We start from the raw sequence: 14,686 nt of genomic DNA, 5'->3' as shown, positions 1-14,686 counted from the left end.
CTCCAGAGGCCATTGCACCAAAGTGTTAAGTGCAGGGGAAACAACAGCTGCTGACCACGGCTTGCCTGTACATTTGGAAGCTCATACCATGGTTTGGCTGTGGTTCGTGCAAACTTTACCATAGTATGACACATGAATTGAACTACCAACTGGATCAGTTCTTGGACACTGAACAGAAGTGTTCTGTGAGAATGTCCAGTCCTCCTGGTGACAACTGTTATGGAAATATGGGCTGCAGGATCCAAAGTGGAAGGAGGAGAGAAGATCCAACGAAAATGAGTCCCACTCTGTTCATTGCCCTCCTGCCCTTTGTGTGTCAACAATTTCTGGCTACTCTGAACTCTCTGCTCTGATTTGTTCATCAATGCTCCAAAGTCAATTTGGCTGTCGGTAGAGACGGGGGAGAAACATAACCGATCAGGCCTTTCTTCCTGGTTAAGCCATTGACACTCACTCAGAAGCAGAGAGGAAGGTAAGCTGCTGATTAGGTGAGCTGGGAATATTTCTTTACACCCCCACGCCTACCCTGCTGTGCCATATTGTGTTGTATCAAAAAAACAGTGGGGTTTTCCCCCAAACCGATGTTAGTCTCCCATGCAGCAAACAAGTAACAGATTAATTTCTCTGCTAAGGCTGATTTTTAGAAGCAGAACAAACCAAGAGTCCAGCAGCAACTTAAAGACTCACCATGAAACAAATACATTTTGTTAGTCTTTAAAGTACCATTGGACAACTGTTTTATTCTGTTAAGGCAGGGGCAACAACATAACGGTCTGGCTCTCCTATGTTGCTGAATGGGGCTATTTAGTCTTGCCATTCTGAATTTGTTTTGTAAATATGTAAGCCGCCTGTTTTTTTCTTTTTTTTTTGTGGGGCACTGACAAGAGAGCTCCCTCTTGAACGGTATATTCTCTTTGGGTGACTATGGGTTTGGGGCAAAAGTGGCTTCTGGCTGCTGTGCACAGGAAGAGGCTCAGCGCCGTAGCTGTATCAGATTCAGGAGAGAGGTGGCAGCAAGTGGGCCCCAATCATGGCAGGGAAAGAGCTGGCAATGGAGCTGCAACGAAAGTGGCATGACACTAGAGTCCTGTTGCCTTTCAACAGGGATACGGGTTCTCATTGCGAATGACATGAACGGCAAGGCAATAGAGATGGGCTCTTTCTGGTCCGGTGACTTCTTGATTTTTTTGTTTCAGGACTATGTCCAGTCTTAAAGAGGAGGAAATACGGAATGGATTTTTGGTTGATTGGTTCAGAGGGTGAGGGGTAGAGCAGTGATGAGAATGAATGGAAATTGTGCATAACCCCAGCCAGTGTGTGGCCTCAGGTTCCCAGAGTTGCTGGTCTTTTGTACCAAGCCTGTGTGTGTCTTTCAGTGTTTGGAAAGCTGGCAGGAGTCTTTGTCAAGTTTCGAATTTCTGAATTTCTTCCTCATTTTCAGAGTTCTGATGTGTATTTTTGCAGAGCCTTGGAAAGTATTCTGTTTCTTTAACTGGAGTAAAGAGACATTGCTGGGGGAAAGGATGGCATGTGCAAGCTTATGCTCCAGAGTAAAGTCTGCAACCATCTCTGTAAGGCTACAGCTTTGCACAATTAAGTGCTGGATCCTCAGTTTCATTCTCTTCCATTTTCCACTGAATTTATTTAAATTCTGCCGTATGAGATTTGGTTTTTCAATTTTTTTCATTTGGGATATGCAGAGAGATCACACTGTATAAACTGGAGCTTGCAAAGGAAAGGGTCTGAATTCCTCTTTGTGTGTGAGATTGTGTGTTTCAGGGCGGGATAGAGAGGCTCTTACATAACAGATCTTGGATCTTACAGCTCAAGAAAATGAGGGGCTTCCTGTCCATCCTGCTGTGTGTGATTGTGTTGCCAAAAGGCCAATGGTGTGGTAAGTGTGCATGTGTTATTTTTGGTCAAAACAGTTGTTAGAATTGCAGTCATTCTTTAGACACACATGCACACAACACATCGCATTCCCTTTTAAAATGTTTGGCAGCTGGACGGGACCTGAGGAAGGAGACCAAATTCATGAGGCCTTCGGTCCCAACCCGAACTAGATGTTTGGTTAACAGTGTGTGCAGGGGTCATTTCCTAGAAAAAGAACTGCAGGAACTAATTTAGCATATCTCATTAGCATATCTCATTAGCATATGCCACAGCCTCTGACATTACCGGAAGTGTGTCAGAAGGTAACATCCACCCCTCAGGCCCCTTTCCCCAAAAATCTCCAGGTATCTCCTTAAAGCAGAATGAACTCAAAGCAGCTTACCCTCTTCTGGAGAGCCAGCCCTGCTTGCATGCACACACTCACTCACTCTCTCTCTCTCACAAGTCACAAATGAAAATAAAGCAGCAGAATTATTTCAAAGCAGCTTACCCTCCTTTGGAGCCCAGCCCCACCCGGCTTGCCCTCACTCATTCACTCACTCTCTCTCTCTCCTCACGAATCACAAATGAAAATAAAGCAGAAAAGCAGAATGAATTCAAAGCAGCTTACGTTCCTTTGGAGCCCAGCCAGGAGGAAAAGGAATCACTTGGACAGGGCCAAAACCCACATGACCTCTTTTCAGATTTACCGGAACGCTGTTCCGGCATGTTCCACCTCCAAATGAGCCCTGAGTGTGTGTAACTAGGAGCACCTATGACTAGATAACACATCTTTCTATTCGTTAAACATGACAGAGATTTGTGTGGTCACAGTGCCAACTATATATCACTTTGATGACCCTCTGCAAAAGAACTCCATAAGGATCTCTCCAAATGAACTAGTCAACACAATGAGGTTCAACATAAGAAAATGTAAAGTGATGCAATTGAGATGAAAAAGATCTTGACTTTACATATCAGCTAGTGGGGTCCAGTGAGAAATAACCAGGAAAGGTTCCTTGGTGTCAAGAAACTTTGGCTGACAACAGCTGGAGCTTCTGGGGGTACAGCTATTGTACGGCATCATGTGACACTGCAATGTCAATCCCAGCCCTGTAACCGGAAGCAACATTACCAATTGCTTGGATGTTCTAGCAACGCCCCCCCTCCCAACTCTATGGCTTTACCATGGAGCTTTAGGGGATTAGTAGAGTATCCCAGCAATGTGTGGTGTTACTTTCGGTTACACGTCTGTTGGCCCCAAGAGTCAGACCAGAACCAAAGGGTTAAAATCAAACCAAAAGAATTTTCAGCTAAACATTAGGGAAAACTTCCAGATGGTTAGAGTGGTTCCTCAGTGGAACGGGCTTCCTTGGGAGCTGGTGGGCTCTCTTTCTTTGGAGGTTTTCAAGCAGAGGCTAGGTGGCCACCTGTCAGCAATGCTGATTCTATGACTCAGTATGAATTTAGGCAAATCACATTATGCCCTGATTTCCTTAGAATTGAAATCTCATTTATTTTGGCTCGTTCTTGCCTGTTTCATTATGCACCGCTCCATCAGTATCGGCTTATTACCCTACAAAAAAATGTGTTACCTGTCCGCATCATCTTCCTTTCCAAAAGAAAAGTTTAGGCTGACTGCTGAAATTCCTTTGATGCTTTCATCATTATTGACATCCTCCTTCTGCAAACCAGCAATGCTTAAAGATGCCGCCCAACATCATGCTTCGTGCAAACCAACAAGGCATTTAAATAGTTGATTGATTTCCTGGCGATGTTTCTGCAGTGCTTGTGCCTGTGTGAGAATCGCCATTAGCACATCGCAAAACAAAACATATGCTGTAGATACACAGATAAGTGCATGCGTGAAGATTTGCAATTTAACTTCAGTGTTACTGGAAGGAATTGCTATGCCCAAGTATGATTATTGGAAACTGAAATTTTTCCAAGGAGAACATTGTAATCTCTGGAGACATCTGGCATGCAACACCACTAAGATGACTAACCACTCTTGGGGGGGAAATCCATGTTATTAATACATAGTAGAGAGTGTTTTTAAAAACTTTAAATGTTGTTATGATAGGGTGGAGGCAGCACAGTACTGCTAAAATGAACAATTTTTTTTATAAATGATATCTCACCAAGGGGAAAGGGCTTGTAATAAAAATATATGAGACATCATTTAAGAAATTATAAATACTAAAATGCTATAATGAAATGCTAGGGCAGAAGGCATTACTACAGCATTACTAAGGTGACTGTATAAGTAAAAAAAGGACAGAAAAAGCAAAAGCTACAATTACACCTCCGTTTATTACTGCTTTGAAGGAAATCATATGGTTTTTCAGCAAGCTTGAGATCTCACTGGAAAATGTCTTGGAAGAAAACGGTTTTTTGTACAAAAGACATGATGGGAAAGGGGAGGGACAGAAGAGGGGGAGGAAAGGGGATGTCAGGGTGGAGGGAACCAATCATCGCATGGTGGGCAGTTTGAAGAAAGGCAAATGAAATGGTTTGCATGGGAGTCAAAGCCAGCATTGAAATGGATTTGAACAAAAGTTACAGCAACAGAGCAGACAAGAAAGTTGGTCAAAACCCGTGGCTGACTCCCAAGGGCACCATATTGCACTTGGATATCTGGAAAACATCTGACACAATATAGGGCCCAAAGGGGGGCAAATAGCCCATGCATAGAAAGCCTGTGAGAAAGGGGGCAGGAAGGAATGAGCCAGTGCTGCCCCTTTCTTATGTGCCCAGGGTAATGCCAATTGCTACTTTGGGGTCAGGAAGGAATTTTTCTCTGAGCCAGATTGGCCAAGTGTCCAGGAGGATTTTTGCCTTCCTCGAGGCATTGAACAGAGACCACTGGGAAGTGGGGGAGGGGTTGGTGTTAATTTCCTGTGTTGTGCCGGAGGTTGGACTGGATGATCCTTGGAGTTCCCTTCCAGCTCTATAATTCTATGATTTTAAGTGATGTTGCTGCATCACTGTGTCATTGCTTTTTCAGCTAAATTTTTCCCACTGCTGCACCAGGCAGCAGTGAGGGACGGGAGTAGGCGTGATCTAGGTCATAGAGAAGAACTCAATGAAAATGTCAACTCAGTAGCAGTAGCAGTGCAGTAGCAGTGAAAAAAGCACATTCTGTTTTGGGAATTATTAGGAAACTGTTTGAAAACAAAATGCAATGGAGAAAGTGACCTTGGTACTTTCTCTCCCATGATGTTAAATAAAACTCAGGGGGACCCAGTGAAGTGAATGGACAGTGCGATCCAGACAAAAAAAGGACTTCTTCACCCAGTGCATAATTAGCTTTTAGAATTCATTGCCATGAATGAATGGTCCCGCTCTTTCCTCCCTCATAAATCCCTTCTTTGTAGATAGCGATCGCTGCATGACCGCACTGAAACATGACCTTCTCAGTATGATGATTAAGTGGGAAGATGCTACTTGTTTCCAGAACGAGCCGGGCCTGCCCCCAAACCTGCTCCAGACTCTGCCTCGAAGCTGCAAGGAAATCAAAACGGCACTAGAAGGAGCCGCAGGTGAGTGAGCCAGAAAAGGATGGAGATATGGTAGAAGTGACGCCTCCCAAAAGAAAGACGGGATTCTGTGAGAACTAGGGTTTCCAGGTGTCTGGTTTTCACCTGGACAGTCCTGTATTTTTGTGTATTGCCCAGGGGAAATGCAGCTAAAATACCACAACCTGGCACCATCTCTGCCTCCTCCCCATCTACTTCCAGACAGCTCCATTGCTTGCCTGCCCAGACTCCTGATTGCTACCACTACCACCAGCCTGGGGGAGTGGCCAACCTGCCTGGCCACCCAATCTCCTGCAGGGTGCCACCCAGGTGTGGCCAGCCCATCCAGGCATCCAGAGTGGGGGGGGGGCATGATGACATCACTACTGGAAGTGACATCATTGCACTGGGCCAGGAGCGCACATGCACTTTGCGCGCACATGAATAACAACACTACAGTTAAGTGCCACATTCCTCCTTCTCCCAGGGGTCCAGTATTCTTCTGGACCCCATCTGGCAATTCTAGTGGTGTTCCCTAGAGGTGATAAGAAAGTTAATCTGCATTTTACCTAGGGCTTCCTAAAACAGGAAACAGGCTGAATATCTGCATAGTGCCCAATTTAAATGAGATGCTAAACACAACCATTACTGCATGTGTAACCTGTTTAGTTCAAGGAGCAATACCAAATAAATATATATTTTTAATTTAAGAACTAGGAGAGTTCACATCTATGACAGTGTGATCCCACCTTGTGACTAGGGTTACCAGGTGCCCGCCAGTGGTGAGCAAACTCCTGGACCGTGCCCGCCACTGGCACGCACCTCAGGAGCGTGCACTGGGCGGACGCTTCCACCCCTCGCACTGGCTGCGGGAGCATCCCTGCACTCTGATTTGGCCCCAAACCAGCCAAATCGGAGCTCAGGAGCACTCCCGCGGCCAGCGCGATGACATCACTTACAGAAGTGACATCACTACGCACTTGGTGTGATGGCGTCACTTCCGGAAGTGACATCATCACGGCAATGCCAGAGCACGTGCGCTGATGCACATGCGTGAGGGTAAGTTCCAGGCCCCTATCCTCCAGCTGAGAGGATAGAGGGACCTGGCAACCCTGCACTTACATTTATGAAAATAACAATGAACCAACTTGAAAATACATCTTATTTGGAACAATAATAAAGCATATACAACAACAATCATGTAACAGTTTAACAAATCAGGCCTGTTGTATTCAAGAAGACCCGGGTCTCAGTCTTTCTGACTTCTGTCTAGCCAGTTCCTTGAAAATCCACCAGCTTATAGCTGTGCTCTCCATTGGGATGTCTTCTGTTCTTTACAGGAGTTTTTAAAGTATTAACAGAGATTGTTCATAAAAAGGAGTGCTTCTGAGGAGAGTGTTTTCCCTTGCAGTTTCAGGCCCTCCCAATCTCTCAGGGAAAATTTACATATAACATCCATTTCAAATAGACCCAACAATAATCAAAATACAAACTAACAGCCAATTAATATAAACACAATCCTCCCTTCCAGTAATTAGTATAAGAAATTCTCATACCTAAAATATTAATTTAGAAAGGAGGCCTTCTGAGGTGAGAGTGCTTCTCTGGGCAGTTTCAGGCCCTCCAATCTCTCAGGCAAGATTGCGCCTTTTTTTCCTTATAAGGAATACCCCAACTGTTTAACTCTCTCTAGTGGCCCAAGGGTTACACATGGTTGAATTCTTCTTGCCTGCATGACCTCAAGGTTAAACCGGGCCTTAAAATGGCTAGCAAGAATGTTGCTTCTTCACAGGCATTCAGTAAAGGTAAAGACTACATAATCCAAGTCAGGGTCCAGGGCTGTGTTGAGAAAGTTGACCTCCTTAGTGAGCTGAACCTGGAACCAAGTTCCTTGCAGTGTAATAAGAACCCATCTCCAACAACTTCTGTTTTGAACATTACAAAAAAAATGTTTAGAGTTAATGGTATAAATGTGGTGTGAGCTTTGCTACAGAATGGTCTGTCCTCCTGCAGATGGCTTGTATTACCTAGCCACAGAAGATGGTGAGGTCTACCAAACCTTCTGTGACATGAGCACCAATGGAGGTGGCTGGACTCTGGTGGCTAGCATCCATGAGAACAACATATTTGGGAAGTGCAGTCTGGGAGACCGCTGGTCTAGCCAACAAGGGAGCCAGAGCACCTACCCCCAGGGGGATGGCAATTGGGCTAACAATGCCACTTTTGGAACAGCCACGGCTGCAACTAGCGATGACTTCAAGGTGAGTCTCTCTTTTCATATGCATGCTACATCTTCCTGCTTGAAAAGTTAAGAGATGCACTTCTCTGACATACACATATCAATCAGAGACTGGTGTAAGAAGTTTGGATTTCATTCTGGAAGGCTCTTTATCACTTGTTGAAACAAAAGATGCTAGCAGTCACAGACTGCAGGCCCTACTGGGGCATCTTTGCTCCAGTGGGAGCAGTGGGGTAGGAGCAACGATACATTATGTTGCAATGTCACTTCCAGGTTTTCCTCTGAAATGACATAATTGTATAGCTGATGTTGTGCCCCCCATGCCCCCATCCCCACCCCTCCCACTTGTTGCTAGGCATGGCCTGGCAACCCTACCAGGAAACGCTCTAAGAATTGTATCTCTTTATGGTAAAAATCCCATGGAGATTAGCAAATTCCTGGAGTGTGGTGATGTCACTTCTGGTGCAAGCAAGAAGTGATGTCATCATGATATCATGTCTGACATGTGACATTGCTCCCCCACCCATGGGAGACTTGCTGGTTACCAGTGTTCAGCTGGCAACCCTATTATCTGGGGTTTAGGCACCACCAGGCTTTTCCCTCAAACGTTTTTGTAAACTTTCTAGAATCCTGGCTATTATGACCTTGAAGCACGGGATGTGGCCATATGGCACGTCCCCAACAACACCCCGGTGAAGGAATGGCGGGAAGCTGCCTTCTTGCGGTATCACACTGAAACAGGCTTCTTGTCTGCTGAAGGGGGGAACCTTCTTAGACTCTACCAGGTAAGGATGGTTGTCCAATGACTGCACATTTGGGCCTTTGAAGAGTGCCAGTAGTATGAAGTTCTCATAAAGACTGAGCTCAAGAAGCTAGGGAATTCAAAACACTATTACATGCTCCCCCCTTCTCTGAGAGGTGAGGAGTTCCAGAGGCAGAGCCTGTGGTTCCCTTTTGATGTAAGAACACTGGAGGCTTATGGGGTCTTTGTAATATTTGCAGATTAGAGAAGCCTGGCAGAGCCTAGCAACTGGGAGGACATGGAGGAGGCAGGGACTTCCATATTGTGGCGGGGGGCGGGGGTTGGCACCTGTGGTGCAATGGCATCATCCTGCCAGGGATGCCAATCAGTCCCCCGCTTTCTCCTGGGCATTTCCCCCACCATCCAGCTGAACAGCAGCAGTCAATAAGAGCTGAGGGCAGGAGATTCTCTGCCCCCGGTGGGAAACTGGCAAGTCTAAGCGGTGGCAGTGTACAGGAGATCTCTTGCCATCAAAGAGAATGTGGCATCCGTATTACAGATGTACAGGTAAAGGCAAAAAGGCACGTCTACAGGGCAGCAAGTTCAGTGCCCCACTTTAGATTCCCAAGAGGAAAGACCCTACGCCCAAAAGGACTTCACCTTCAGCCAACTCCACAGTTTTCTGTCTTCCCTTTTTCTCAGCTCTTGCTCACATCCAAACACACACCTCCGCCTCCTCACCTCAGCAGGAGGGGTATGTCACCCTATGCAGGGCTGGTTACAAGTTGGGGGGGGGGGCTGGGCAGAGATTGCTCAGGACCCCCCCACTCCCCATGCTCACTGCTAGGCTTCTCATCTTGCCCTCCCACCCACATGCCCCACCTGCCTGAGTGTCTTTCCTTTGCCAACTCACAGTTCTCCCACCACATGCAGTCCCAGCTGCCCACACTGCCTGCACGCCCTTTCCCGGATGGTGCCAAGTGCAACTAGGAGTGCACTGCCATGGCCACAAGGAGCGGTGATGATTTGTGCACCTCCCACATTCCCTTCTCCAGCAATGCTGGGCAACATATGAAGCTGGGGGCAGAAGCATTCTTTCAAGGCAAGAGACTAACAGAGATGCTTTGCCATTGATCTCCCTCTGCAACCCAAGTCTTTTGTTTTGCCATCTTCTGAGTCAGGGTCACTGTGTGTGTGTGTGCATGTGTGTGTGCGGGGAAGGTAACTGTGCATTTCCTGCATTGTGCAGGGCGTTGGACTAGATGACCTTAGAGATCCCTTGCAGCCCTATAATTCTATTGGAGGTCTCCTATCCAATTACTAACCAAGGCCAGCTCTGCTGGGCTTCCAAGATCTGACAAAATTAGGCTTGCCAGGGCTATCCAGGTCAGGACATCTCCTTATAAAAGGCTACCATATCTGCTCTGGGGACCTTTCCCCCCCTCAGTGAGATCGGTCCAAGTCTCTCTCTCTTTTTCTCTCATCCTACCCTTCTTCCAAGAAGCCTGAGGCAGCATACACAGTTCTCTGTGCCTCCATCTTATCCTCAAAACACCTGAGAAGTAGGTCAGGCTGAGACAGAGTGACTGGACCAAGGTCTCCCTAGCGTGTTTCATTTTAAAGCTCCCAGCTCCTAGTCCAACTTTCTAACCATGACATCACACCTGCTTTTCTTTGCCATTCGCTTCCCTTTATAGAAATACCCAGTAAAGTTTGGAATTGGCAGCTGCCCAGATAACAATGGCCCAGCTATACCAGTTTTCTATGACTTTGGTAATACCGAGCAGACGTCTTTCTTTTACTCTCCAAATGCTCGAGGTAAGCGATTTGTTTGTAAGATATTCTGTGGGAACTGACAGAAGCCTTGAATGGCTTTGGTTTGAAATACAAGAAAGTACCAAACTCAAAGTCTTTCAGAGAAGAAAACAAACAAAAAAACCCACAGCATTTTAAATTGAAATTATAACCTAGTTTTGGCTTTCCTATACAAGATGTTTGAATACATAATTAAACTATATGGGATGGATGGTGATTTTCTTCCAGTTTCAGAGGGGTTTTTTTCCCCGATTGGTAAATGAAATCTGGATGGCAAATGATTAAAGTCAATATTGAGCATTGTGAACTTGTTTGAGGTTTGTTAATGTTCTTCATTATCAGTAACATTTGCATGTTACATGGACTTTGCTTGCCTTCCATTGCTGGTTGGAACTGACCTAAGTTCCAATACACCTTAATAATAATAATGAGATTATTAAATAATACATATCAAATATTGTATATGTTTACTGGAATGTCTGTTTTGTATCTAAGATTTGGAACAGGCTACAGTTTTTTAAGAAAGACACACAAGAACAGTCCTTAACCAGCTTCTTACAAAATATACTAACCATGCTCCTTCCTCCTACCATATCATTTTGGATTCCTCCCTAGTCACTGAAACCCAATGTGAGCGGAGTAAGTTTTACAAAGCTTTCAGAGCTAAGCCCTCTCTAGTGGCAAGGAATTCCAAAGGTTAGGGCAGCCATAGAGCACAGAGGGTGTAATGAGCAGACAGCAGACGTTTCAACAGAAGATAGTTCGCATCTCTATGGAAATTTGGGCCCAATTTGTGTACGATTCTAAATTTTATTTATTTGTTGACTTATTTAAAACATTTATATGCTGCCTTTCCACCCAAATAGGGTCCTCAAGGCAGCGAACAACAGACATTACAAAATTTAAAACGTTAAAAGAGTATTATATATGTGTGTGTGTTATTTATTGTATTATATATGGGTGTGTGTTTTATTTATTGTTTTATGACAGACAGACATACAGACACAGAAAGAAAGAGAGAAAGAGAGAAAGAAAGAAAATTTATTGGGAGATGGGAGTTTACTAAAGGATCAAACCAGTTCATACATGACACATGATCAAATAAACATAAGCTATCTTGGAGCTTTTACAAAAATCAAAAGCAGGATATAAATATTTCATAGATGCAGAGAAGTTAGCCGTGTTAGTCTGTGGTAGCAAAATCAAAAAGAGTCCAGTAGCACCTTTAAGACTAACCAATTTTATTTTAGCATAAGCTTTCGAGAATCAAGTTCTCTTCGTCAGATGCCTGATACAGATACTGGCCAAATACAGAAGAGCAGGAGAGAGAAGAGAGGCGGCAATTAGGGGGGGAGGGGGAGGGAGCAATCAAAACATTCCTTTGCTAGTATATGTAAACATCTCCTTTTGGTGTGTGTATCAGTTGGCTTCAAAGGAGTTTGCCCTGTTAGTTTGTAGAAGCCAAACAGCTAGACCATCCAATTCCAATGCAGCACCACTGGTTGTCACCTATAGCTCCCAGCTCAAACCCATCCAACGTATCATCAGTGAGCTACAACCCATCCTGGAAAATGATACCTCTCTCTCAGAAGCCCTGGGTGGAAGACCTTTCCTTGCCTACAGACAGCCCCCCAACCTTAAACGACTTCTCACTCACAACCATGAATCGGCCAGCAGAGTCACCAGCACAGGTACCAGGCCCTGCAACAGACCCAGATGCCAGCTCTGCCCCTATATCTACCCAGGGAATACAATTACAGGACCCAATGGCATCAACTACACTGTCTCTGGCTCTTACAGCTGCTCATCCTCCAATCTGATATATGCCCTCATGTGCCAACAATGTCCTTCTGCTCTGTACATTGGACAAACCAGCCAACCTCTACGCAAAAGAATAAATGGACACAAATCTGACATTAGAAATGGAAACGTCCAGAAACCAGTGGGAGAACACTTCAATCTACCAGGACATTCCATCAAAGACTTAAAGGTCACTGTAGTTCAACAGAAACCTTTCAAAAACAAAATCCAACGGGAGGCTGCTGAACTGGAATTCATATGCAAATTTGACTCTGTCAAGCTGGGACTGAATAGGGACTATGAATGGTTATCACATTACCACAGGTAACAGATTTCCTTTACAGAGGTGGGGTCTGGGGGAGCTCAGTGGTACCTGGCGTGGGCTTTCGGGAACCACAGATCTCTTTGTCAGATGCATCTGGCAGGGAGAGCTGTGGTTATCGAAGGCCCATACTGCATTGGAATTGGATGGTCTAGCTGTTTGGCTTCTACAAACTAACAGGGCAAACTCCTTTGAAGCCAACTGATACACACACCAAAAGGAGATGTTTACATATACTAGCAAAGGAATGTTTTGATTGCTCCCTCCCCCTCCCCCCCTAATTGCCTCTTCCCTCTCTTGCTCTTCTGTGTTTGTCCAGTCTCTGTATCAGGCATCTGACGAAGAGAACTTGATTCTCGAAAGCTTATGCTAAAATAAAATTGGTTAGTCTTAAAGGTGCTACTGGACTCTTTTTGATAAATATTTCAGTTACTTATAGGCTCTGATCATATATCATGCCAGCTTCAAGGAAGAGCTTAACCATGGTTTGGACAAGCCAAAACTTGTCACAAGTACATCTGATCTACAGTACAACTTCCTTGCCATTGATGTTTTTGTCTTTCCAGCTCAGTTTGAACCTGGCTTTGTTCAGTTCCGGGTGTTTAACAACGAAAAAGCAGCCATGGCTCTGTGCGCTGGAGTTAAAGTCACAGGATGCAACACAGAACATGTGAGTAGGTGGCCTCAAGACACCATGATATGGTTTGGGACTGGCTTATTCCATCAACCATGTTGAACATTTGCCCCCTCTGGATTCCTACAACAGACCGTGATTATTTTCCTTTCCTCAGACCTGTGTTGGCGGAGGAGGGTATTTCCCACAAGACAGTCCACGGCAGTGTGGTGACTACACTTCCTTCGACTGGAATGGCTATGGGTCTCACAGTGGCTGGAGTGTTTCCAAACAGTTACTGGAATCTGCAATGCTGATCTTTTACCACTGATTCTAAGATGGCCAACATGAACAAACATCAGAGCCTTTCCCTGGAAATTTGGGACAGTTTTTCTCCTGGTTTGGAAGCCTACAAATCTGCAAATGAAAAAATATGAATTATAATCTGTGGTGCCAGTGCCATTTCTCCTGACAAGAATCAACTGGGATCATCTCTTTCTATTCCCATCAACTGTTCAGCAGATTAATACACTTGAGAGAGTCTTACTGAAACCAGTTCTATCAGAGACAGGGTTGCCAACTCCAATTTGAGAATATTCTGGAGATTTCAGAGTGAAACCTAGAAAGGGTAGAGTTTGGGGAGCAGAAGGAATCTAGCAGGGTATAATGTCATAGAACCTACCCTACAAAGCTGCTGTTTTCTCCAGGGCAACTGTTCTCTGTAGTCTGGAGATCAGTTGTAATTCCAGGAGATCTCCAGGCCTCACCTGGAGGCTGGTAATCCTAATTATGATCAATGCTCTAGGAATAAACAGGGTTCCTTCCTAGTTCATTAAATCAAAAATTCTAGGACCTGAGTAGAGAGACTGGAGGTGGGTCCAGTCCAATGCAAAACTATCTGTTGCATGCTCTTACAAGTCCTCTGCTACAAAACATGTCATCTATGTATGATACCAGGCCACCACAAAGAAGAGTACAATCACTCCTACTATGCTAGGCTTAAAAAGCGCCTGAAGAACAGACAGCTCAAGAAACGCCCTTTCTCCTTGTATGAGCCCACATATCAAATCAGAAGGCCTTGCAGAAGGTGTCTTCTACTCACCTAGATATGACAGATAAGCACGTCAGTTGTGGCCCTGCTTTACGGCATGGTCCCCCTCAAAATTATGCACACCAGTGGATTGTGACACTCCCACCTCTGCCTACACATATGAGCATCTAATTTGGTCACAATCTCTCCACTCAAACCCAAGCAGCAGGCGTTCTGAATTGTCTGCAGCAGCATTTCCTCAGAGAACCTCAGTGTTTGCTCACACTTTCCACGGTTGTTTCAAACGCCATCTAGTCAATGAAGCATCAAATTGTAAAATTAGCACTTATGCTGTCTAAATATGCCTAAGTGTTTGAAAGGCAAGGAAGACTTCTCCCTCACGCTGAGTAGGAGGATATTGCATTCTAAAGCAACAATAATCAAAGAGAAGATGGGAAATGCAGTAGAGAGGGTGGGGAAATGGGACATCTCTCCTGCTGACCTGCGTGAAAGACCTTGCCCTGTGTGGCTTGGAGGCTCCTTACACAGGTTGGACGCTTGTCAGCTTCCCTCAAGTTTTGATGGGAAATGTAGGCGTCCTGGTTTTACAGCTTGGCTTTCCATTACGGCTGCAAGACCAGGATGCCTACGTTTCCCATCAAAACTTGAGGGAAGCTGACCAGTGTCCAACCTGTGTCAGGCGTCACTTGTAGCTTGGCTCTAGTCATCTGCTAT

The 14,686-nt window shown here is 45.1% G+C and overlaps 1 protein-coding gene across 2 annotated transcripts; it reads left to right on the top strand.

Annotated features, from left to right (window-relative positions):
* Positions 1-375: 375 nt before the first annotated feature.
* On the top strand, positions 376-13,365 carry LOC129342278 (intelectin-like protein). 2 transcript variants are annotated; one of them, XM_054997967.1, is made up of 8 exons: positions 376-472; positions 1,825-1,894; positions 5,250-5,414; positions 7,404-7,651; positions 8,256-8,414; positions 10,069-10,189; positions 12,875-12,978; positions 13,100-13,365. In XM_054997967.1, the coding sequence occupies exons 2-8, from the start codon at positions 1,834-1,836 to the stop codon at positions 13,250-13,252; spliced, it is 1,011 nt and encodes a 336-aa protein (XP_054853942.1). In that variant the 5' UTR covers positions 376-472; positions 1,825-1,833; the 3' UTR covers positions 13,253-13,365. The 2 variants fall into 2 exon arrangements, with proteins under 2 accessions (XP_054853942.1, XP_054853950.1); XM_054997975.1 differs by having other exon boundaries at positions 381-488.
* The last annotated feature ends 1,321 nt before the right edge of the window (positions 13,366-14,686 follow it).

Source organism: Eublepharis macularius, chromosome 1 (assembly GCF_028583425.1).
Source record: "Eublepharis macularius isolate TG4126 chromosome 1, MPM_Emac_v1.0, whole genome shotgun sequence".
Lineage (NCBI taxonomy): Eukaryota > Metazoa > Chordata > Lepidosauria > Squamata > Eublepharidae > Eublepharis > Eublepharis macularius.
The sequence above is the reverse complement of the archived record's forward strand: the minus strand, read 5'-3'. Positions and strand labels throughout refer to the sequence as shown.